Here is a 22,199-nt window from a genome sequence, read left to right on the forward strand (position 1 = left end):
TGGATGAAAGGTGTAGTCGCTCAAGCTGCCTTGGTTTTGAGCTGGAGTCCGTGCCATTGGGCAATCTCTTCCTTCAACACCTCGTTCACCAACCTATGCTGCTTGATCATGGGGATTCCTTTAAACTGCGAGCTCTCCACGGTAATAGCAAACATTGAACCACAACCGCCAGAGATGTCCCTCACTTGCAAGTTCGAAGGCTCGAAATGAGCCTTCAATATGTCATAGATCTTTTGTTCGTAAGATCCCATGGGCTCTATGGTCAGAAACGGCCTAGCACTATAAAGCGAGGGAGACTGAGCAAGACGAAGAGGCGGAAGCACTGATCTTGAGAGTCGCTGGGCGCTGAATTTTGGGAGAAATCTCAACATGGGATGCAAAGTGGTGTATCACACTGATAGTTATGCTAGTCTATACCAAATGCGACAAATGAAAGAAGGTGCTTAGTGATGGTGTGCAGACACCTTCAGATGAGGACTCATCATGGAACATGTCATAATAGAAGCTTATCTGAAAAAAGGAGAAAAGAAAACAATCAGATTATAACACTTCCGCTAATTGAGCTTTTGAATGAATATTTCAATGCTCTACCACTCAAGTTGGTACTTTGTGCTGTCTCTGGACTGGAAATGAAGCGGCTGCGAAAACGGCAGGTCGAAGATCACCAAGTGAGACTGACCAAGTCTACTAGTCAAATTCTATAAAGCAAGACTATTAAATTGATTTCAGAATTTGTATACATTTGCGAACGAGAAGCAGAATGTGAATCGCATTTTTAATATGAAAGTACTAATAATGTAGTACAGGTATTTGGCTGCAAATGTACACTGAATGCAGCGTTGCTGCGTACGGTATCCCCAAGAAGCCATATAACAATCGCTATAGCATGAACTAATGAATTTCAAGTTTGGAACTTGAAATAACTTATAAAGGTTCCGCCTGGCTGAATGATTTTTGCAGCTCTCGTTACTTCGACTTAGACACCCTCTTCTGGAAATTGTTCCCAACTGGGAAAGTGGCAGTAGCTATTGAGATGTAAGTAGAGTTTCAGATTCCAGTCGCTTTGCAAAGAGTTCACGATGTTAAATCCACCGTATTATTCAAGTCTAAATTAATTCTAGAATTCGCAGCCAATACTATTCACTAGAGGGCCTTCAATTGACGAAAGCTTGGTAACATCTTTTTGGTATGTTTTCTCAAAGAGCGGCTGATAACAATTCTTGCCCCTAAAATTACCTCATAACGTTAAGATCAATTCTCATACCTTCACAGTTTGTATCCTTACGGTAGGTTCTCGACTCCACATTTGGTGCACTACTGATATCACAGATGAATGTTTCGCAGCTGTCGAAACACCTTCACACTGCACTTCCTGGCACCTACACATACCTGCCTTCCATAGATTTCCATGCCGCTTCGTATAGTAATCTGTGGGGATGACTCTGTGGGCAAACTGACGCTATTGGCGTCCTTTGTCAAGGAGGAGTACGTTCCCTCGGTGCAAGGCTTGATACCGCCAGTTACCATCTCGAGAGATGATTATGTCACTATGAGCGAGTCGATTTCTGAGGATTCAGAGGCTGACAGAGATCTGTCGTCGTTACTGCAGTACATTCCTCAGACAACGGTTATCGTTGACACTCAGGCCTCAGACCATATAACTCTAAACAAAGAACTCAAGCAGGCAGATGTGATTCTTTTGGTGTACCTGGATCACTACACGTACGAGAGAATTCTGTTATACTGGATGCCGTTCTTTCGTGCCCTGGGCGTGAACTTGCCGGTAATCGTGTGTGCCAATAAGAGTGACCTTCACGGACTGACTGAAAAACCAATATCTTTCAAACAGCAAAATACAGAGGAGTTCGTGCCCTTGATTAATGACTTCAAGGAGATCGAGGCTTGTGTGAAATGCAGTGCCAAGACTGGTTCTAACGTTGTGGATGCGTTCTACTTGTGCCAGAGAGCAGTGACGCATCCTATATCGCCGATCTTCGACTCGAAGGAAGGTAATTTGAAACCTGCTGCAGTGGATGCATTGAAACGAGTCTTCTTTCTATGTGACACAGACCAGGATGGCTATTTGTCCTATCAAGAGTTCTCGGACCTTCATTCAAAGTGCTTTGGACAATCCGCTTCTCAAGAAGAATTCAATGATATTGTCACGAACCTCAGTACTATAATTTTACCACAGGATGGGGAGCCTAAAGGCATCTCAGAGAATGCTTTCATTATTTTGAACAAAATGTACGCCGAGAAGGGCCGCCACGAGACTATTTGGGGTATCTTGAGAGCCTTTCACTACACAAATTCTCTATCATTGAACGATAAGTTTCTTTTTCCCGGTATTGAGGTTTCAGAGAATTCCAGTGTCGAGCTCAGTCCTATCGGCTACAGATTTTTCGTTGACTTGTTTCTCAAATTTGATAAGGATAACGACGGAGGTCTCAATGAAGAAGAGCTCACGAACCTATTTCTTCCAACACCCGGCATTCCCAAGATCTGGAGAGAGTCGAACTTTCCCTCATCTATAGTATGCAATGAGAGAGGGTATGTCTCCTTGCAAGGATGGTTGGCGCAATGGAATCTCACTACATTCCTCGATCATAAAACTACTCTAGAATATCTTGCATATTTGGGTTTTGACGAAGGTGTATCCACAAAGGCTATTAGAGTCACTAAGCAACGCAAGCTTCGGCAGAAACAAGGAAAGCAGTATCGCGGCTCTGTCAATGATAGGAATGTTTTCAACTGCTTCATATTGGGCGCACCGCAATCAGGAAAGACGTCATTACTTGAGCAATTCATCAGAGGAACATATAGTGAATACTACCTGCCAACAATTCAGCCAAAGATATGCGTGAAGGATATCGAGCTACGAGGAGGAAAGCAATGTTATCTAATTCTCGAAGAATTAGGCCAGCTTGAGCCCGCGATTTTAGAGAATAGGGCTGCTTTGAATAAGTGTGATGTTATCTGCTACACCTACGATTCATCAGATCCTGACTCTTTCCAGTATCTTGTTGACCTCAGAAAGAAGTATCTGAAGTTCTTAGATGAGATTCCTTCAGTATTTGTTGCATTGAAAGCAGACCTCGATAAACAGCAGCAGAGGTCAGATGTTCCTCCCGAGAACTACACAAGAGACTTGTTTTTAGGGTCACCTTTACATATCTCCAGTTCCTGGACTACTTCACTTCATGAACTTTTTATTCAATTGGTCGATGCAGCAAAAGATCCTAGAATCTCTACTCCAGGGCTAGAAACTCATCCAGATACAACCGATTTTGAAAGCCTCAAACATTATTTAATTGCTGGAGGAGCTATTGGCTTCATGGCCATCTTCTCTGTCTGGATATGGAGAAGTGCGCACATAGTGAAGCACTAGGACCTTCACGAGGTTTGCACACGGATTTTTGTGAATTATGGAATATGAGATGCGCATCTCAGAGCGGTATCATTACTAGCAAGACCTTTTCATCAACTATAGATTCGACAATGTCGGAACAAAAGGATTTCAAGCCTGTGTCGGTAAAAAAGCCCATTCCCAACACGTATGACTTGGGAAACCTTGCAACGTTCGATCCAAACCCCTTGGACAACACCCTTTTGAACGATCCAGAGAAGAAAGAGGAACATTTGGCTGCTGTCACGAGAGATAACTTGCAGCTCTTGATCAATCAAGTATTGTCATTACCAATCAAGACTACCACTGAATCACAAGGCACGTCATCCGGCCAGGACGCCACCATGACTCTCATACAATTGCCAGAGCCCACGACACCTTTGCCTCGAGAGAAGGCTATCCCCAAGCCCAAACCTCCTACCAAGTGGGAACAGTTTGCTGCTAAGAAGGGCATTAAAGCTAAGGCGAAAGAAGGCAAGATGGTGTATGATGAAGCTAGTGGCGAGTGGGTGCCCAAGTGGGGTTACAAGGGCAAGAACAAGGCATTGGATGACCAGTGGTTGGTTGAGATTGACGAAAAGAATAAGGGCACTTCAGATGAGTTGATCGACCCAAGAACATTGAAGCGTGCGGAGAGAAAGAAGTTGGTGAAGAAGAACGAGTTGCAGCACAAGCGTAACTTGAAGAGGTCTCAAGTTTAAGGTGCGATTGTCGGACGTCTAGGAAAACAAATCTGTATCATAGTAATGAAGGCATAGGATACTTTGTGTAGGTATGACGAAGATATGATGAATTAGATAGTCTACCGATGCTGCCAGCCTATCTTAATCGTCCATACACATCAGACAACGGGATTTAGCCGCTCTAGGCTAGTGGCAGTTACCTTTTTGAGGAAGTCTCATAATATGATGGGTAGCTACTCAGTTGAAAAGTTTCTGGCATTCGCTGCTGAATGTTGATGAATCTTCCTGCTCTGAAAGGTAGACGCATCCATATTATATTACCATGGAGTATTGTCCATGCAGCTAAGTAGAATAATTTTCACTTTTCACCCCTGATATATAAACACAGCTCTGAGCCGGAGATCAACAGCTCACAAGAATAGACGAAAAGGAAGAAACGCAAAACTCTCTTGTCGTATGTGAACAACGACACCCACTATCTTTGCGTAAATCTGGTCTTTCGCAGCCATCTTTAACGAACGGAGAGCCTCAACTGTGCACTCCATACTGAGAGTCCCTCTTCAAGGGACCCTGCGGTGCTGCCAACTTACAGGACATCACGGAACTCTTAGAAAAAAGTCACCAAGGATTACTATCAATATCTGCTGGGCCAGTTTATTTAGTAATCAAGACATGTCAATCTCCTTCTTAAACGGGTCAATCTTTGTACCTCCCCTCCTCGTCTCCTGCACCTGGCGAGGGTTCCGTACATAGTGGGGCTCCTCATGTCTCAAATGCTGCAAGTAGGTCTTTCCCAACTAGCATTCTTTCCATAAAATGAGCTTCGAACCAGACCGCTACCGCCCAATGATTGATGTACGTACAATCTAATGAAAAATTGATAAGACCCCCACTAACAAACAGGCCATTCTCAGTGTCGCTGATCTTGAAGAGATTACAGTCAAGAGAATCAGGAATGCTCTCCAGGAGCTCTTTGCCGTCGACCTTCTTCCTCATAAGGTACGTAACACCCAAATTCATGAGGGAAATTCAAGAATTCCATCCCGGGAATTTATCAATTGATTACTAACCCGCAGAAAGAAATGAATAGCTTTATCCTACAAAGGTACTATAAGCTACTAGACGAAAAGGAAAACCCAAAGTCAGACGACGCTGAGAAAATCAAGAAAGAGCGGGAGTACCAGGACCACTTGCTAGCGCAGAAGTTGCTGCGATCAGACAATAACAGGCCCATCACTCGCCGTGGTATCACTCCGTCGAAAGTTACGAAAAAGAAAACCACACGAAAACTGGGTAGAACACCCAACACCGCATTCAATGCCGAGCTTGTGCTTTCTCCACAACTCCAGGAGGTGGTAAAGAGCGAGCGCATGAGTAGGCCCCAGGTGGTGAAGCAGATTTGGACATACATTAAGGTGAACAATCTTCAGGACCAACTGGACAAGAGAAAGATTCACTGTGACGAAAAAATGAGAAACTTGTTCAAAAAACTGCTGGTCGGAATGTTTGAGATGAATAAGCTTCTCGGCGATCATATGTATAAAGATGGAGAGGTTGTCAATGGGAACGGCAAGAGAGACATAAGCGATGAAGACAATGACGATGAAGAAGAGGGCGAGGCTACTTTTCATGATGAAAGTGACAGGAAAGATGTGAAGCAGGAACAGGTTTCTGAAGAAAGCGAGATCAGCGATGTTGACGAGTAGTGCTTGCCTATACTGGGGTTCTCGGGGATTCTCTTGTACTATATATTTCACAAGTCAGTCAAAGTGTAAAACTAAATTGATACAAAATAATAGCAAAGTCCGGTGGAGATTTCGTTGGGCTGCTTAAAACAATGTCTGGGGAAGCTAAGTTAACAGTAAGTAGTTCACAATAAATAATTTATATTCGTAAAATTTCTGTATCAGCATTTCGGCATTGAAATTAGTGTCTAGGGAAATTAACACTGCCCATTTACCACCACATACCGTGGAAGCCTTTACAATCTTAACAGTGTCTTCGTTAGAAAGATATCTAGAGTTATGTACTGCCCTATTTGACTAGCCAATATATCTATATTCCTTAGACTTCCTGAATCTGCCCATATGCCTTTTGTTTAAGACGCTTGTAAAACAGCCTTCTTCTGACCTACTGGAATGTTGCCATGTGTATTTTGATTCTTGAGAATACAACGTTGAAAGTCCAAATGGGTAATTAATTGTTCTTCTCCATTTCGATGAACCCAATTGGGCTCTGAGCTCGTGAGAGTGTTCAAGCAAGTAAATGATATTTATCATTGACACTGATACAATTTGCAGCAAGTTTCTGACAGTCGAGAGAGGCACTTTGAGGGGATCCTCTTACATATGTCAAAAGCGTAGATTCTTACGAACAGACTTCCTTCGCTGCAACTCATGGCCAAGGTAGATAAGGCGACGACAGTAAACACAGCTACAAAATCTCAATAAATGCCAATAATTTTATTGCTCACTCTTACGATTTAACTTCCTTAAAAGAATCAGAAATCATGATTGAAGGCTTAGACTTATCAGGGAGCGTAGGCAGTGGGATTCATAGTGCTAGCGATCAGCCGATCATCATCATGTGAAGGGAGCCAATACTCTCAAAAATTCTGGAAGCAAACATGTCACCAATTTGACACTTGCAGATGCCAATAAGTATAGGGAATGTGGGGAGTCGAGAAGGTGGAGTTCTTGTATATATTCAATACTAATAACCGTTGTCCCCAAAACTAGATATGTTATCAACATAACTTTTAAAATTAAACTATTTTTTTTTTTTCTTCTTCAATTTTTCATTACCATGAGCTTGTCAAGTTGGAGCTGTGCCAACGCAGCTTCTCGAATGGCTACGAGTGTATTGTGAGAGCAAAGGGTGAGGCTACAGATCACTTCATACAAAGCGCATCACCAAGAAAAGTAAATTTTAAAAGGATCTGATACTGCTCAGGTGAATATATTTTCTTAAGCACTTTCTTTGAAGAATAATTTTTTTACACAATTATCGGAAACAGTTGCTCCTAAAGGTATTAGCTTCTTACTATCTCCCGAAAAACTCTATTGCGAATTGCTGCAAAACGCGATGTACCCACATATTGACAACACCACAGCCATATGCCGTCTGCAGTGTTTTACTCCACGGACAAGCTTGACACTCAGTACCAGTGTACTTCAGGCAGTCGGTATACTAGATGATTCCCAAGCATCTCGAGCGAGAACCTCGCTCAGACAGTCTTCATCTGAAGGTCGAAGATAAGCACTTTGATAATGTCGATTTGAACAAGTTATATGAGCTGGTGCTCAAGGTTCTTTTGCTTGAGTACATATGCGAAGCTCGGTTCTACCAGCCGGTACGAAGGAGTCCTTCACCATCGAAGAAGAGCAGTATAGAGAGACGATCACGTTTTTCGAGACTAGAGGGCGATTGCACACTTCCGGGCCATTTGGTTGACGATCTCAAGGCAAGACTCAATGCAATTGCCATGAAGAAATCAAACCACGATGAGCTCACAAGAAGGTCGTTGCTTCGATTTTACGGAGAGACACTTGATCCAGCGTTCAAATCAGATGTCAGAAGAGCCAACAACATCGACATATTGGTGATGAAGTTTGTCTCGGCTGCCAATAAGGAGGTACTCAAAGTAGGGCTGATCCCAAACGAGGAGGTAAGCTCACGCGTGTTTAAGCAGACAGACGAGTTCATAAAAATCATTGGGTCTCTCATACAAAAGGACAAGAACAAAGACGCCCTAATGGCGAAGCTAGAGGAGCATAAAGCAGCGTTGCAGCCTTCGCAAAAGGCTACCTCGAGCTCTAAGAGCTCAGAGAATTTGCAATACCATGAACCATCCTGTCAGGTCTCTGACATGGACAGGTCATCTATCAAGCTCTTGATGGAGCTTTTTGGAAAGGATCAGACCCAAATTCAACAAGACATTCAGACTCTAAAGCCCACTGTTACTCAGAAAACCCTTCATAAAGACGTTGATCAAGCATTATTTTATCTAAATAAGGACATCGGCAGATACTCTATGAGGCAGTTTCTGTCTCAGGATGCATATGAAAGTTGGAAGGAAAGGGAGACAGCGTTTTGCCAGCTGCTTTACAATAAGTACCCTATCCCGTCTTCCATGAAGCTCCTTCCAAATCCCCCGCTACCGGCTGGTCTGGAGCTCTATATAATGCCCCCTTCAAACGTTGTCACAAGTTACTTTACCACTTTGGCCAAGCTTTGTCTCTTGCATAGCAAGAGTAAGGGTAGCAACTCCAGTTCGATGCTTTTGGACGACGAGACACCCTTATTTTCGAACAAATCCAATGAGTTGATGCAGGCTTGCGCCAGGGTGTGGCGGGTAGATTATCCTACAAGGGCTGTCGCTCTCTTTGGGGCAGCTCATTCATCAGGAATTTTGATTGATCCTCTTTTCCAAAACTCGACAAAAGAACTAGAGCCTATCGATCTAGAAATGTCAAAAAGGGTCCTCAATATGTGTAGAAGTATGGTTGAGGGCCATGGGAAGCTCGACTGGGATGACAAGTTTTCTTGGTCTATAAAAGATCAAGAGCAATGGTCAACATTTTTGGGCTACACTTATAGTGAAGTTTTCTATGGAATTAAAGACTGCCTTTCAATCATTTTGAGCAAGACTGTGAAACCTAAGTTTAGTCCATACCTATCATTTTTGGCTGACTACGTGGAATCCGACGTCTTATTTCCCCGACTCCGTGAAAAGGGTGCTACTACAAAGTGGGAACGGAAGCTAACGAGAACACTTTTGCGAGTGTCAGAGGCGCTGTATGCTGACGTTCTTAAGACTCTTCCAAGAGACGACACCCTTAGCATTTTGCATATACTTGATATTTCTGATGCTCTTATTGACAACATCAAGACACTTCAAAAGAGGTATAAAAATCCACTCCTAGGGTTTCTCAATGTCAGTCGAACTTATGCGGCAGTGGTGACCGGCATGTTTGCCTCAGATGCTAAGAATATTCTTAAGCACATATCTGCTAGAACGAAAGCGAAGGGGGAATTTTTGAATTATGGTGATGCTTTGGAAGCATACAAGTCTCTCAGTGAAATACGCAGCATACATAATCAGGTCTGCTCTGAAAACGCCACGTTCAACTTTGACCTTGAAGAGTTCTTCTACCAACATCTTGAAGCATGGGTAGCAGAAAGTAGCAACAAAATACGTGATTACGTGTTGAAAGCCATCCAAGAAGATCTGTTCGAACCTATTGACATTGAGAATGATCAAAAAAAGTACAGTACTTCGGTGCATGATATCTTTACTGTTATAAAGCACTATCTACTGATTCTCAAAGGTTTAGGATGGCAGAACAAATATCAGATTGCCAAAGTGTACACCATTTTGATGAAAAGCATATCTAACTGTGCGCTCTTGTACTCCAGCCGCATGAGCGACATGATCTTGGAAGACTTGAATGAAGAGGTTTTGGATCAGACGCCTCAGGTCCCCTCAATGAATGGCTGGTTTGCTGAAGTCAAAAGTAAAGTTGCCAGCTATAACCTTAATAATTCGAAAGTGGAGGTGGAAGAGCCCTACAACTTTACCTCCAGGACATGCATTGGCTTGAACAACATTGATGCATTAATAGCTAATCTTACGAGGTTGGAGGATTTGCTCAATCCTGAAGAGGTCTCCCAGGTGATGGCCAAATATGATCCGAAGTCATCACGGGCTTATACTAATCACATAGTCTCCTTAAGAGTTGTGAAGGCCGAGGATCTCCGTTCTGCTCTGGACAAGTCGAGCATTCGTCCATACATGACTCTTGTCGATACAAAAGCTCGTAAGACTATTACCAAGACACGAGCATTAGATGGGGAAAATCCAGAATGGGATGAGGAAGTAGAGTTTACCCTTGCAGCCAACTCATCTCTCACGATGTCCGCTACTGTTTGGGAGGAGAAATTGGGAACTCATCCTGTTTGTGGTAGGGCGTTGATGCAGCTAGAGCCCAGAAAATTCAAGCATGATGGTATACCGCAAGAGATTTTCCTTGATCTTGATCCGCAGGGACGTGTTCACATCGAGATTGCTGTAGAAAGTGAAAGGGACGATGCAATCTTTGCTATGGGACGAGCACATAGGGCGCTCAAGAGAAGCATTGAGCGTATTACTAAACTTATTGTGGCTAAGTTTTCGAAGTTCATCAAGTTGTGTTTCTCAAGAAACTCACTTAAGTCTGTCTGTGGAGCTAGTGGTAACTTAAAACCATCTCAGGAACAAATGGATGAAGCGATGTTGCCACTTTACAATTACCTCAACATGAACTTGCTGGTGCTAGCTCAATTTCTCACCAAGGATCTTTTGCATAAAGTGATGCTCGAAGCATGGAACATTGTTGTGGCCAGCGCTGATGAGTTGTTGCTCCCGAAACTCACGAGTGCCAAAGCACTTCGTCTGGCACACCTTAAGAAGGGGAAAGTTTTAAGTAGCTCCGGAAATTTGATGGCTTCTGGATGGCAGTCTGCTGTTTCTTCAGCTATGGCAAATGTTACAAACTCCATGAGTGTTTTAGGGTTCGGCAAGACTCTAACGAATAACGAAATTGAGACCGTTATTGCGTGGCTCAACTTCCTTTGTCTTGACTTCTTTTATAACGAAGGCAATGGACCGCCAATCGTGGACTTGAAGACCGAGCAATACCAATCAATCATGTTAATCCCCGTGTATTACGACAAGTATCCCGAATTCTTGATACACGAGGTCGAAAGACTCTCTCCAGCATACTTGCAAATGCTAAGAGACAAGAATAATGTCTTCATATCCAATCATCCGGACGCAGACACTGCAAATTTACGGAGTAGAGCAGGATCCATCGCAAGAAGTCTGACTATTCGTGCTAACGCCACAGCTAAGGCGAGAGCTCGCGCTGCAAAAGAAGCGCGCGAGCTTCTGTCTGACCCGTTGGTGGCACAAACTTCAACGGAGAACATCATTTTGAGACTTTTGCTTGTAAAGGATGAGAAAGCGTTTGTTGCTAATCGTGTTGAGCAAAGAGAGAGATTGGCTCATACAATAGCTACTGAGAGATTAGCAAGGGCTGCTGCAGAAGGTACATTGTTTAAATAATATCATTACACACTTAGGTACCTTGTATTTTTGTTTCCGGCGATATCAGTTTGCATGCTCATTTGTTTTCGCCGTTAAGACTATGAATGGGGCTCGTCCGCCCTTGCTTCATTGGACTCTGCCTTCGAGGCCTTGTCAGTCTCAACTCCCGCATTGATAGTATCATCTTCATTAGTAGTCTCATTAACGTCCTGTTGGATGGTCGTGTCATTTGGATCGTGATAAATTGTGGTATCTGCGTCCATCGTTGTGTCTGGGTTTGCTTTCGATGCTGTGTCGTCGGGTTTTGCATCCTTCGCTTCACCGCCCTTCCTTTTTTCGTCTTCTTGTGGCACCTCCTCGCTTGCATCTGCCTTTTCCGTAGTTTCATCAGCATCTCTCATCTCAATGTCTTCGTCAGCTTTCGTAGCAGCCTTGTATTCAGTAGCACCCTTTTCGAGAAGAATATCAAAGTCCAGTTCGAGTTTTTGCTTTTGCTCTGCGCTACAGTTTGCCGCCCAGCCAACTTCTTCATCATCTAGTAGTTTGTTCAAAGCATCCAACTTTTCCTCATGTGATTGTGTCGCATCCTTCTGCTTTTGTAGAATCAGATTAGATGTGAAGTTATCATAAGCACCAGGCTCGAAGAAGAGACGATATGAATTCTCACAAATAGAAACCCTGAGATCAGAGACAGCCTTGCCCTCGCATTGTTCCTCCTCAACTGCATCTATGAATGGTTTGTGGAAAGGCATGTTGATCTTAGAAGCCGGGACACCTTCAGTCGGGTGGGACATGACGTAAGATGTGACGTAGTAATTGTAGCTCTCCTCCGCGTTCTCGTGGTCGTTGATCGTCAAATCGTCCAAGGCAACGAACTCTATCATCACTGAGTTGTCTGGCTCGTGAAGAACAATCTTGAACATATTTTCTTCATTGCTCATGAGAGACCTCACTTGCATACGGTACAAAATTTGGTCTTTGGCAGTAGAAGCGGGAGTATTCCTATCTTGTTCAAATAACACAACCATTTCTGAGGTCTTGGAGTCTGTAATCATCGTATGCATGTGCTTCACGAGGGCCTGAACAACCTTATCAATCGTGTAACATTTATACGCCTTATTACAGTAACCTTGACGTAAGCTCTCCTCAAACCATTGATGCTCAATATCACCATCGAGTAATCTTTCAGTCAACGATAAAACTTGCTTGTAACAATCCTTCGTTCCGTCAATTTGGACACCGACCTCTTCAAGCTGATGTGATAGAAGGTTGAGATCCTTGGCGAATTGGGGAGTTGTACGAGATCTGATTTCCTTTGCAACCTCTTCGTTCATACCTTTAATTTCTTCCAATCTCTCATAAAGTGTTCTGAAGTGACGGAAAAAGACATAGATAGTGGTGTTGCAGAAGAAATTATATCTATCACGCTTTTGCTCTCTGGACATCTCATCCAATGAGAACGTTGATGACGCCGTGCGGATCCATAACTCACCAGATTTCTCAACCTCGTTAGCAAGATCTGGTTCTTCGGATTCACTTGCAGAAGAGGCATCTTTTTCATCTTTTCTAGGCTTGGATTGCTTCTTCAAAACGTCACGCAACAAATCTGGATCACGGTTTCGCTTTTTAGTGCTGGATGTCTCGGAGGCTCCATTTTGTTCGACTACTGTGCCATTTTCTTCAACTGCGCTGACCTCCCCTTCCTTCTCGGGCTCATCCAGCCTTCTTGCAGCTAATGCTTCTTCTATCCTCTCTTGAGGTATGCCAAAGAAGAAGCCGACAAAGTATTTGAAAAATGCACCTAACTTATCTCTGTCACCGCTGGAGTAGTTTGACGAGTGGAAAATGAAGAATTCAGCTAGCCCTAAAATATCATAAACAACTTCGAAATCTTCGAACTTATAGTGAAGCTGCTCTTGAGGCTTTGGCGTCAAAGGATGCACTCTCTTGTTTTGTTGCTCGACTTTTACTGTACTGATTTCACTGACCAACTGTTTCGCAGTTAAAAGCTTTTTATCAGCTTGCTTGAATGTCAATCCCAAGTGATCGAGAGATTTGTAAAATACCTTTTGCTCCATCTCTCTCCAGACCTTGTTCCACTCCCTCTGAGCTCTCTTCCATTCCTCGTCCTTTTGCTTCAATCTTTTCAAGACAACCGGAACCGCAATGGCTGGGTTCTCGTGTAAAGCATCAATGACTTCAAAACCTCTGTCCTTGTCATAGATCTTTCTGATGACCTTCTTGTAAATGGTCTGGGAGGTATGGCCTAAACCAGGCGGAAGTTTGAAGTTGGCTTTCTGCTCAGCGGTCATGTTGGCGATTCTGTTGGCAATAGTTTCCAAGGTTTGGATAGTACGCAAATTGGCCTCGATGTGGTAATCAAACTCCAATCTCTCTTCCTCAATTTTAAAAAGAATTTCTTCGTATTGGTTCTTTCTGTGTGAGATAAAGCCTGAATCTTCTGAAGCCCATGTTGGATGCCCCACCCACTCATCATTAAGCACCTCCCAGCACATCTCGTCCCTACCTGAGCATGGCATATAGGTTTCAACCTTTGGTAACTGTCTATAGGAAGGTCCGTATGCTTTGCAAAGCGAAAGCTCAATTTGATGTTTCTTAAATGTGATATCCTCAATGTGTTGAGTTTCAGGCTTGTAACCTACAAACAGCTTGAACCAGTTAAGCAAATCCTGGTGGGTATCGCCCAAGAAGAATGCAACTCTTTCAACCAAAGTAGCTTTGTCGATGATATCTTGAGAATAAAGATTGAGGAATTTCAAGAACTCGTTGTAAGCTTGCTTGTTGCCAATAGCTTTCTTGACTCGATCAAAGAAGCCCAACTCCTCCAGTAACGAAGATTGCCTAACAGCAGCCGTTGGCGGAACTGGCTCAGGAATACCTGGCACCAATGATGGATTGACCTTGACACCATTCTTGACATATGGTTGAGCACCTGGAGTACCATGCTTCAGGTTGTTAGAAGGTTGGAGAGCACCACGAACGCTTGAATATTGTGCCTCGTCGTTATAGTTATTCTCAAAAGCCAGATGCTCTGATCTTCTTCTCAAATCTTCGTGCATCATGGCGCCTTGCATTGCAACTTCCTGTGGCGGTATCTCGTAATGAGGTCGATATTGTTGTTCACCGTTAAGAACGGGTCCACCCGCAGAGGGCTGGAAGTTACCCAAAGGTGGTAGCTGAGATCCGTTATTGCCTTGGAAATAAGGTGGTTTGTCAACACCGTGCAAATGAGGCTGAGCACCATGCACTAAAAGACCTGGCCCATCTTGTGATTTATGCTGCAAAAGTGGTTGATTGCCACTATCTGGCAAAAATTGCTTGAAGTCATTAAGTAAGTCAGGCGAGCCAGCAAAAAGCTGGGTAACTTGTTCATAAACTTCACCAATGGGCTTTTGCTCGCGCTGATAGGTTTGCAAAATTTCCAAGAATTGTTTGTAGATATCAGGCTGATTAGCAAATCTAGTCTTTATCTTGTTGACGTAAGAAATAGCGTGATTAAATTCAACTTGGCCACCAGAAACAGGCTGTTGTTGGTCTCCGGGAAATTGCTGCATTTGATGGGGAAGCATTTGTTCGTTTCCCCATTGCTGCTGCTGTTGCTGTTGTCCTGGAGGTATGTTTATGTTGGGTCTCGTCGTAGTTCCTGTAGGGGTCGTCACTCTAATGGGATTTGGATCGGAAGGATCCAAAGAGCACTCGATTCTATAGCCTGGAGGCAAGAATGTGTTGAATCCCTGGATTAAGTTTGGATGGCCCCGGAACAAGTTAGATACACGGTCTATCACACCTGGAGTATCAATACTCTGCAGCTTGAAGTCCTTCATGATATCCAAAAAGTTATTGTAAACGTCTGCTTGATTATAGAACTGGATTTTCACCTGATCTAAGTAAGACAACGCATCCTTCACGTTCAAAGGTCTGTAAGCGCTTGAAGTCGACGAGCGGTTTAACACTCCTGAAGGAAGAGGCCCAGGTTGGGCTTGTGGTGCCGCAGTAGCAGCACCAGGGGCCTGATGAGGCTGCAGTTGCAGCGAGACCTGAGCAATTGGAGCCAGAGACGTGCGCTGGTGCTCGTGGGGACCCATCTGTTGCTGTTGTTGAGGTTGCTGTTGGGCCTGCTGCAGCAGTTTGGAACTTTGAGGAGCCAGATGAGGAGCTTGATGAGATTGCAGAGGCAGGGGTCCATGCAGCAGAGAGTCCTGAGGGAAAGGTTGGGACTGTTGCTGTGATGGCTGCTGTTGTTGCTGTTGTTGCTGCTGTTGTTGTTGTTGTTGTTGTTGTTGTTGTTGTTGTTGTTGTTGTTGTTGCGAGTGATCTCCGTGCTGCTGTTCCTGTTTCACAGTCTTATCTTGAGGCTGCTGCGGCTGAGGTTCCCTGTTGGTGATATTGTAGATTGAGTTTGAAGACCGTGAAGGAGGATTCTGAGGAAGCGCAGAAAAGCCTTGCAGGACGTGAGGAAGGTGAGGAGCAGAGCCTGGGCCCCCTGGAGGTGCTGCCGAGGAGCTCACAGGTGAAACACCCTGGGTGGTAGCATGCCCACCAGAGGGGCGTCTATCGTCACTGGAGCTTATCAGAGGGATAGTAAACACATGTCCTGTGGAGTTATTGGCTCTGTTGCCCAAAGCAGGCAAGTTGGGGAATGGAGAGAAGGGCTGACCACCGGCCTCCAACGTGGCAGGGGGAGGCAACACCGGCAAGTTCTGGCGGTTGGAGGCTAGCGCTGGACGGTTCGAGTCACCTTCCTGATGTGAGGCTCCGACGTATTTGAAATTTTGGCCTAGGGGCATTCCCTGGTTGGACCAGCGGTCCTGTTGGTTTGTCATTGGAGAAAACCGAAGGACTCAACGATGGAACAAAAGTGAAAAGTTGAAAAGTGAACAATATAAATGAAATAAGCTTGGGATCAAACTGCGATTTCTTGTTCAATCAACGAGGCTCCAGTAAAGATGGTCTCTATTGGTAGGATCGATGACTGGTTCTGCTTGAAGCTAGCTATCAATTGACGACTCGAGAGCGGGTGCGTTTCGCAGGCCATGGCCGGGTAACACCTCCAGCGTTTTCGGTAGAGCTGATGCAGAGGTTGAGAGCCTTCTATGTAGGCCTCACTGCGACTCATTCGGCCCCCACTATAGCCGCTGCTGGGGTGCAAACAGGGTAGGAAAAGATGCCTATGAGACTGAGAACGAAAAGAAACTTTGGTAGTAGTCCTTGATTTTGAGGCGACGAGTGAGGTTTCGGTGATCTCCGATGTTTGTGTGTATCACTATATGGTACTTTAAGTAAAAGACAACTGCAAGAAGTAAACCAGCAAGTTGTGAAAAATCTGCATTGAGGAGTTAACAGTGAATATGGGCAACCATACTGTCTCTTACTGGGAGAATACAATCTATATAATGTCAACACCTGAGTTAGTGTTTTATCTTTGACCCACTCTAGGTAAGCGCGACAATGTCGTGCTTGCCTCAGCAAGGGTCGAGTCTACTTGGCTAGAAATGAAACTCATTTAAATGGGTATATCTCCGTTTGTTGTCTCTGTAGGATTGAGCGGTGTCAAATTTTGTCGGGAGCTCGTGGGGGAATAAAAAGGCGAATTGAGCTTTTAAAAAGACGACATTTTTGCAACCATACCCTAGAAATGTGTCTCGAGAGACTTATAGAGGTATTTGTTACTTTTATTAGACATTATTGACCACTTTTTTAGAGCAACACCTAGCATCACCACAATTTGTGCTTCATGATGTGATGTGCAACGCAAGTAAGCGAGTTGAGTGTCTACTTGCTGTAGAACCAAGCTACTATATGAGAAGAGATCCTAAAATCAATCGTTTAGTTCTCATCTCAAATGCAAGTTTCAATGGTTTTATGTTGTGAAACTTGTATATATAATCTCAAATCTCTTTGCATTTTTGACTCTTGGTTGCGAAACCAAGCGAAAGCTGTCAATTAAGACATCACCTGAAAAATTCATGAACACAAAATTTCATTACTAATTAGACTCAAGAACAAAGAGGAAGCGATTTGTCCCCATCATCACTAAGAGACCCTTCTCTCTTCCCTTCGTTGGTAGTATCACACTCACTTCCCCTGTGCGCAGAGACAGTATGATGCGACCAGCTAGTGATACTTTGAAAGCTAAAAAGATTCTACTAGAGATTTTTTTTTTTTTTGATGAATACAGAGAAGTTCAACACACACAATTCGACAAAATGAATGAGCAGAAGTATCGTTAAATTTGAAGCAGGCTGGTTATGTAGTATTATTGTTTCCCTCACTGCAAGCATCTTGAGAGGACATACACAAACACAACGCAGTTTTTGAAAATAAAGCACCTGAGTACATGGTGTTGACAGAATTACATTTACACTGCTTCTTGTTAAGCAATTTTCACGGTTGATCAACGTTTATCACTTTTGATTCCTCCAAGGTAGTCCCAAACCTCCCGAGATTCACAATGTCCTGCACGCGGCCCTCTGTAGAGAAAACTTCAACAGTGATACTCTGTCAAACAGCCACAATGAACGCTCCAGATAGATTTGAATTGTTCATCTTACCAGATGGCGTTGAAAAGTACGTGATAAAACCCATATGATCTTTGACTTAGTACTAACCGCAGAATCAAGATCATCCCAGATACGAAGGTGCCCAATGCTGCCATCATAAAGATCGAGAGAGAAGATCACACACTAGCGAATTTGCTACGTGCACAGCTAGCCAAAGATGACAAAGTTATTTTTGCCGCTTACAAGGTGGAGCACCCGCTTTTTGCCAACTTCGTTTTGAGAATCCAAACGGAGGATGACTACACACCGAGGGACGCTTTGAAGAATGCATGCTCCAACCTCATTTCCGAGTTGGACATTCTTAAAACCAAATTCAAGGACGAGTGGGCTCTTAAGTCCTTGCTTAACAACGATGACTACTAATTCAAACTTATATCACCTCATTTGTACATTACACTACGCCATTTGATATGGTCTATAGGGCAGAATTTTTACAGAAATAGATATACAAGGCTCTACGCTCGTATCGTTTTATTCTATGCATTTGTAGTATTATACATTACTTGGGAATCTTGTCCCTCATGGCTTTTTCGATCATGGCTATCTTCTCCAAACAATGTGGCATCTCTGTCAGAGGAAAGTTACCCTGCTTCAACACTAGCACTAGTGGGTGCGTTTGGATCACTCTATTAGGCAGAACGTGCGATACAGCGAGCCCGTTCTTAGATATGCAAAGCTTGTGGTGGTCTTTGAAATTGAATTGGAAGTTTCCGTTGGTCATCTCAAACATGATGTAATCGCTGTTCCTTGTGTATCGCCTTAAGAAAACAACCTCCTTGCGCAGTTCATTTTCACTGACTTTTGACAAGCTGGTGTTCATGTATTTGGCGAAGAAATCAACAATTTCAAGCTGTCTCTTTGCCTGTGTGGGAGGGTTGGACACTGAGCTTTCGATGCATGCCCAGCCTTCATTCTCGTGATAAATCAATTCAAAGAATGATTCACTATCGTGAAGTTTAAGAATAGTGTTCTCGTCGTTGAAAAGAACACCAATGTCGTCATTATTTAACTGGTATGAGAAACCGTATTTGTTAGAGTAGTCGACCCATTTAGAGATGAGAGTTGGGTTCTCGCATGTAGGGAGCTCTCTCACATCCAAATCCGACATAGTTCTCTCTCTAGTCACCTCCATTAGGCGGCGAATGGTATTAGCTGTCTCCTGAAGACAGAGGTCCAACTTCGGAATAGTTTTGTTGAACTTTGAGTGAAAGTTGAACTTTCTCATGGTACTTCTTGGGGCACTCATTAAGTTTGTAGGCACAGATATCTCCTGATATTTAAGGCGGGTGTCACCAGGAGACAACGATTGAGGCAAGACAGTGCGAGGTTGGTCGGATTGTAAGTCCAGTTTTAAGATCTCCACTGGGTTCTTCGACTTGGGCGTGTAGATTCCAGCTCTAGTTTTGGCATTAGCAAAATTGAGGGCACTCTGAGCACGAGAGAGCTCTCCCATACCATGAGGAGTGGCCGTCAAGGCGTCCTCAGTGGTTTTGGAGGGGAATGGTCCCTTGAACCAAGGATAATCCAAAATCTCATGGATGGACGGTCTGTTCAATGGATTTAAACTCAACAAATCCTGAATCAACTGCTTGGCCTCGTCGGAGATTTTCTTGTCAGGCGGGAAAGTATAATCTGTTTTCTTGATGCGCTCGTAGATGACATTCACGTCTTTAGCTTGGAAAGGGGGCTTGCCAATGAGCAAAGCGTACATCATGATACCAATGGCCCAGATATCGACTTCAAAAGAGTGTCCCGTGGTTTTACCTCCGAGCACCTCGGGAGCGATGTAATTAGGGGTGCCGCAGATGGTGTACTTTCTGGAGTCGACGCTGGGCAATACCGAGGCCAATCCGAAATCACCAATTTTCAAATTCATGTCTGGATCGAAAAAGATGTTTCCGAGCTTCAAATCCCTGTGAATCACACGACGAGAATGCAAGTACTTGACTGCGCCAATGATCTGGACCATGAAATAACGCACCTCGGGCTCTGAGACTCTTTTTCTAGTCTTCAAGAGCTCCATGAGCGATTGATTGGGACAAATCTCCAATAGGATGTAGACATTGACGTCGTCCTCGAAGCAGTCGACGAAATTGACGATGTTGAAGTGTTTAAGCGACTTATGGATCTTGATTTCCAGCAAGAGCTTAGTCTTTGTCTTTTCGTTCTTGATCAGCGCCTTGGCTACCGTTTTGGCGGCATAGATCTTGCCCAGAGCATCTCTCATCTGGAAACAACGGGCAAACCCACCTTCGCCCAAAAAGTTGCCTCGGCGGTAGTCAATGCCGCTTCTTGTTCTTACAATCGATGGTGGTGTCTTACAAAGTGCTGAGAGCTTCTCTTTCTTCTTCTTGGGCTTCTCTTGTTGCTGGTGGGCGTGGGCCTCTAAATTGGAGGGAACATGATGAACTTGATGGTGTACGTGAGCTTGAATATTGTGTTGCTGCTGCTGGTTGTCCCTGTGGTAGTTCTGGTTGTGGTATAGGTCGTATTCTTTCCTTCTCAGGGTTTTGACTGGGGTCAAGTTGGTGGCCTTGTTAAGAACGCCGTTGTTGAGCGGTTGCAAGGGCTGGGACCTGATGCTCATGATGAACGAGATGGGAGAAGGATCAGAAAGAGGGATAATGGAAGATCAGACGGAGTAGGTCTCACCTGGGAGATTGGGATTGGTGGTACGGCGCAAGGACAAATATATATGTGTTTGCGTCTTTTGACCAAAAAGGCAATGTGCCAATGGAGGATATTATGGTTTAGGCTGAGAACGAGAGAAGCCTCTACAGAAGAAGTGACAGAATCGGGAAAAATGAATATAGTCGCTCAGTGGGACACTGAGCCGGTGTGTGAAGAAATGGTGTTTACAAATGCGACCTTTTCGGTAATGGCCTTGAATTCAGTATTTACAAATCATCTACATCTAGGGCGCGCATGCAGGTCAGTAGGGCTGTAGATTTGCAATCACCAACCCCAGTAAAGCCACTGGAGGAAAGAATTTAAAGAATATTTAGGGAAGAGAATGATTATGTCGGTTGCTGTCTCGACTCATGAACCTAATGGCTCTCAGTGAACTCGATCGGTGGCGTGGCGGATAGTAGTACAGATCAGTGCCCTAATTCCCAATTAGGCATAGTTATGGAGGTGTGTCAACAAACAAACACCTAGTATCGTCATTAGGGACGACAATGACATGGGCCACTGAGGCACGGGTGGCCCAAAAGAGATTCGCTTAGCATATTCGATGCGTCATGGGATCTTTCCACGAAAATCACATTTTGCAGGCATTCCTACGTAATAACAGACATCTCACATAACTAGTGAGTCGTACTCCCTCACATAGCATCGGCACCCTCGTTGGCAAGTTTGTCCGCCATTTCATTGCCTACGTTCCCAGCATGGCCCATAACATGGGTTATTTCAAGCTTCAGATCACCAGACTTGCTGTACAACTCATTGATCGCCTGGTATTTGCTGAGCGCCTCCTTGATCAAGTCGCTGTTAGCCACAGGCTCCCCCTTCGAGTTTACCCAGTTGTTCTGGACCCACTTCTGAGACCAATTGTCCACGCAGTTCTTAGCATACGATGAGTCTGTGTAGACTTGGTAGCGCTCGCCGGAACCGCTTTTGGCAGATTCCAATGCCGAGTCCAAGGCGTGGTTCAACGCGTGTAACTCGGCACGCTGGTTGGTGGGCGTCACGGTGGAGGTGTCGTCCACCAGAGACAAAGGCACAGCACGGTTTCTACCGTCGCCCGGGCCATAGTACACACCATAACCGGCCTTGACCGTTCCACCCCGACCGTTTCCTCTAGCAGCGCCATCAACATAGACCTTTGTCCTTGTCGCGGATGAGGTATCGCTACTTCCAGAATTGCGTCCATATGAACTTGATCCACCAGAGGAATAAGAGGAGTGAGAGGAGTAGCCACTTCCATAATCATAACGTGAACCACCAGAGGAACTCATGCTTCCCCTAGACGTACTGCTGTTATCTCTGATGAACGACTGAGCATCACTCATGTTGCTGAACTTCTTAAAAGTGGCATTGGACACACCATGGGTGTTTTGCCTGCACTCGTTCCAAGTTTTGTAGATGCCCACGTTCTTGCCCTTAGCAACAGCGTAGTACGAAGGAGCATTACGGCCCATGGCAGCCGTAGATTGTTTGAACAGAATGGAAAGTGTGTAGGTGGAAGGGTATTAAAGGATGACGCGCGAGGGTGTTAGAGATCAAACACATACATGCAGGTGCATGTAACTGTTGAGAAACGGTAGTGCACACAAATTTAGAGGTATTACCAAGAATCTCAGACAAAAAGAACTCTTCCGGTTTTTACTGGAATTTTCCTTCCATAGAAGGATGGCTCGTCAATCTCGGTGCTCATCTGTAAATTTGAGGCTTCTCCCCAACATTCTGAACTTCTCTAGAGGACGATTCTCCTTTCTCAC

General features: G+C 44.3%; 8 protein-coding genes across 8 annotated transcripts; 5 read left to right on the top strand and 3 right to left on the bottom strand. All coding sequences in view use genetic code 12, as the record gives it.

Moving 5' to 3' along the window:
* Window positions 1–20: 20 nt before the first annotated feature.
* Window positions 21–371, bottom strand: CJI96_0002036 (uncharacterized protein; the record flags this gene model as incomplete). Its single annotated transcript, XM_029035492.1, has 1 exon — window positions 21–371. The coding sequence occupies one exon, from the start codon at window positions 369–371 to the stop codon at window positions 21–23; it is 351 nt and encodes a 116-aa protein (XP_028890734.1).
* A 1,037-nt stretch (window positions 372–1,408) lies between these two features.
* Window positions 1,409–3,388, top strand: CJI96_0002037 (ERMES complex Ca(2+)-binding regulatory GTPase GEM1; the record flags this gene model as incomplete). Its single annotated transcript, XM_029035491.2, has 1 exon — window positions 1,409–3,388. One exon carries the CDS (start codon window positions 1,409–1,411, stop codon window positions 3,386–3,388), a length of 1,980 nt encoding a protein of 659 aa, XP_028890733.2.
* A 110-nt stretch (window positions 3,389–3,498) lies between these two features.
* Window positions 3,499–4,107, top strand: RRS1 (Rrs1p; the record flags this gene model as incomplete). Its single annotated transcript, XM_029035490.1, has 1 exon — window positions 3,499–4,107. The coding sequence occupies one exon, from the start codon at window positions 3,499–3,501 to the stop codon at window positions 4,105–4,107; it is 609 nt and encodes a 202-aa protein (XP_028890732.1).
* An 828-nt stretch (window positions 4,108–4,935) lies between these two features.
* Window positions 4,936–5,795, top strand: CJI96_0002039 (uncharacterized protein; the record flags this gene model as incomplete). The annotated part of the gene is made up of 3 exons (XM_029035489.2): window positions 4,936–4,944; window positions 4,993–5,088; window positions 5,166–5,795. 3 exons carry the CDS (start codon window positions 4,936–4,938, stop codon window positions 5,793–5,795), a joined length of 735 nt encoding a protein of 244 aa, XP_028890731.2.
* A 1,487-nt stretch (window positions 5,796–7,282) lies between these two features.
* On the top strand, window positions 7,283–11,194 carry CJI96_0002040 (uncharacterized protein; the record flags this gene model as incomplete). Its single annotated transcript, XM_029035488.2, has 1 exon — window positions 7,283–11,194. The coding sequence occupies one exon, from the start codon at window positions 7,283–7,285 to the stop codon at window positions 11,192–11,194; it is 3,912 nt and encodes a 1,303-aa protein (XP_028890730.2).
* Window positions 11,195–11,274: 80 nt separating this feature from the next.
* Window positions 11,275–16,020, bottom strand: SIN3 (transcriptional regulator SIN3; the record flags this gene model as incomplete). The annotated part of the gene is made up of 1 exon (XM_029035487.2): window positions 11,275–16,020. One exon carries the CDS (start codon window positions 16,018–16,020, stop codon window positions 11,275–11,277), a length of 4,746 nt encoding a protein of 1,581 aa, XP_028890729.2.
* Window positions 16,021–17,711: 1,691 nt separating this feature from the next.
* On the top strand, window positions 17,712–18,120 carry RPB11 (DNA-directed RNA polymerase II core subunit RPB11; the record flags this gene model as incomplete). Its single annotated transcript, XM_029035486.1, has 2 exons — window positions 17,712–17,764; window positions 17,811–18,120. 2 exons carry the CDS (start codon window positions 17,712–17,714, stop codon window positions 18,118–18,120), a joined length of 363 nt encoding a protein of 120 aa, XP_028890728.1.
* Window positions 18,121–18,256: 136 nt separating this feature from the next.
* CDC5 (polo kinase CDC5) lies at window positions 18,257–20,344 on the bottom strand (the record flags this gene model as incomplete). The annotated part of the gene is made up of 1 exon (XM_029035485.2): window positions 18,257–20,344. The coding sequence occupies one exon, from the start codon at window positions 20,342–20,344 to the stop codon at window positions 18,257–18,259; it is 2,088 nt and encodes a 695-aa protein (XP_028890727.2).
* Window positions 20,345–22,199: the final 1,855 nt, after the last annotated feature.

The sequence above is a fragment of the Candidozyma auris genome, chromosome 2, assembly GCF_003013715.1.
Source record: "Candidozyma auris chromosome 2, complete sequence".
Classification (NCBI taxonomy): Eukaryota; Fungi; Ascomycota; class Pichiomycetes; order Serinales; family Metschnikowiaceae; genus Candidozyma; species Candidozyma auris.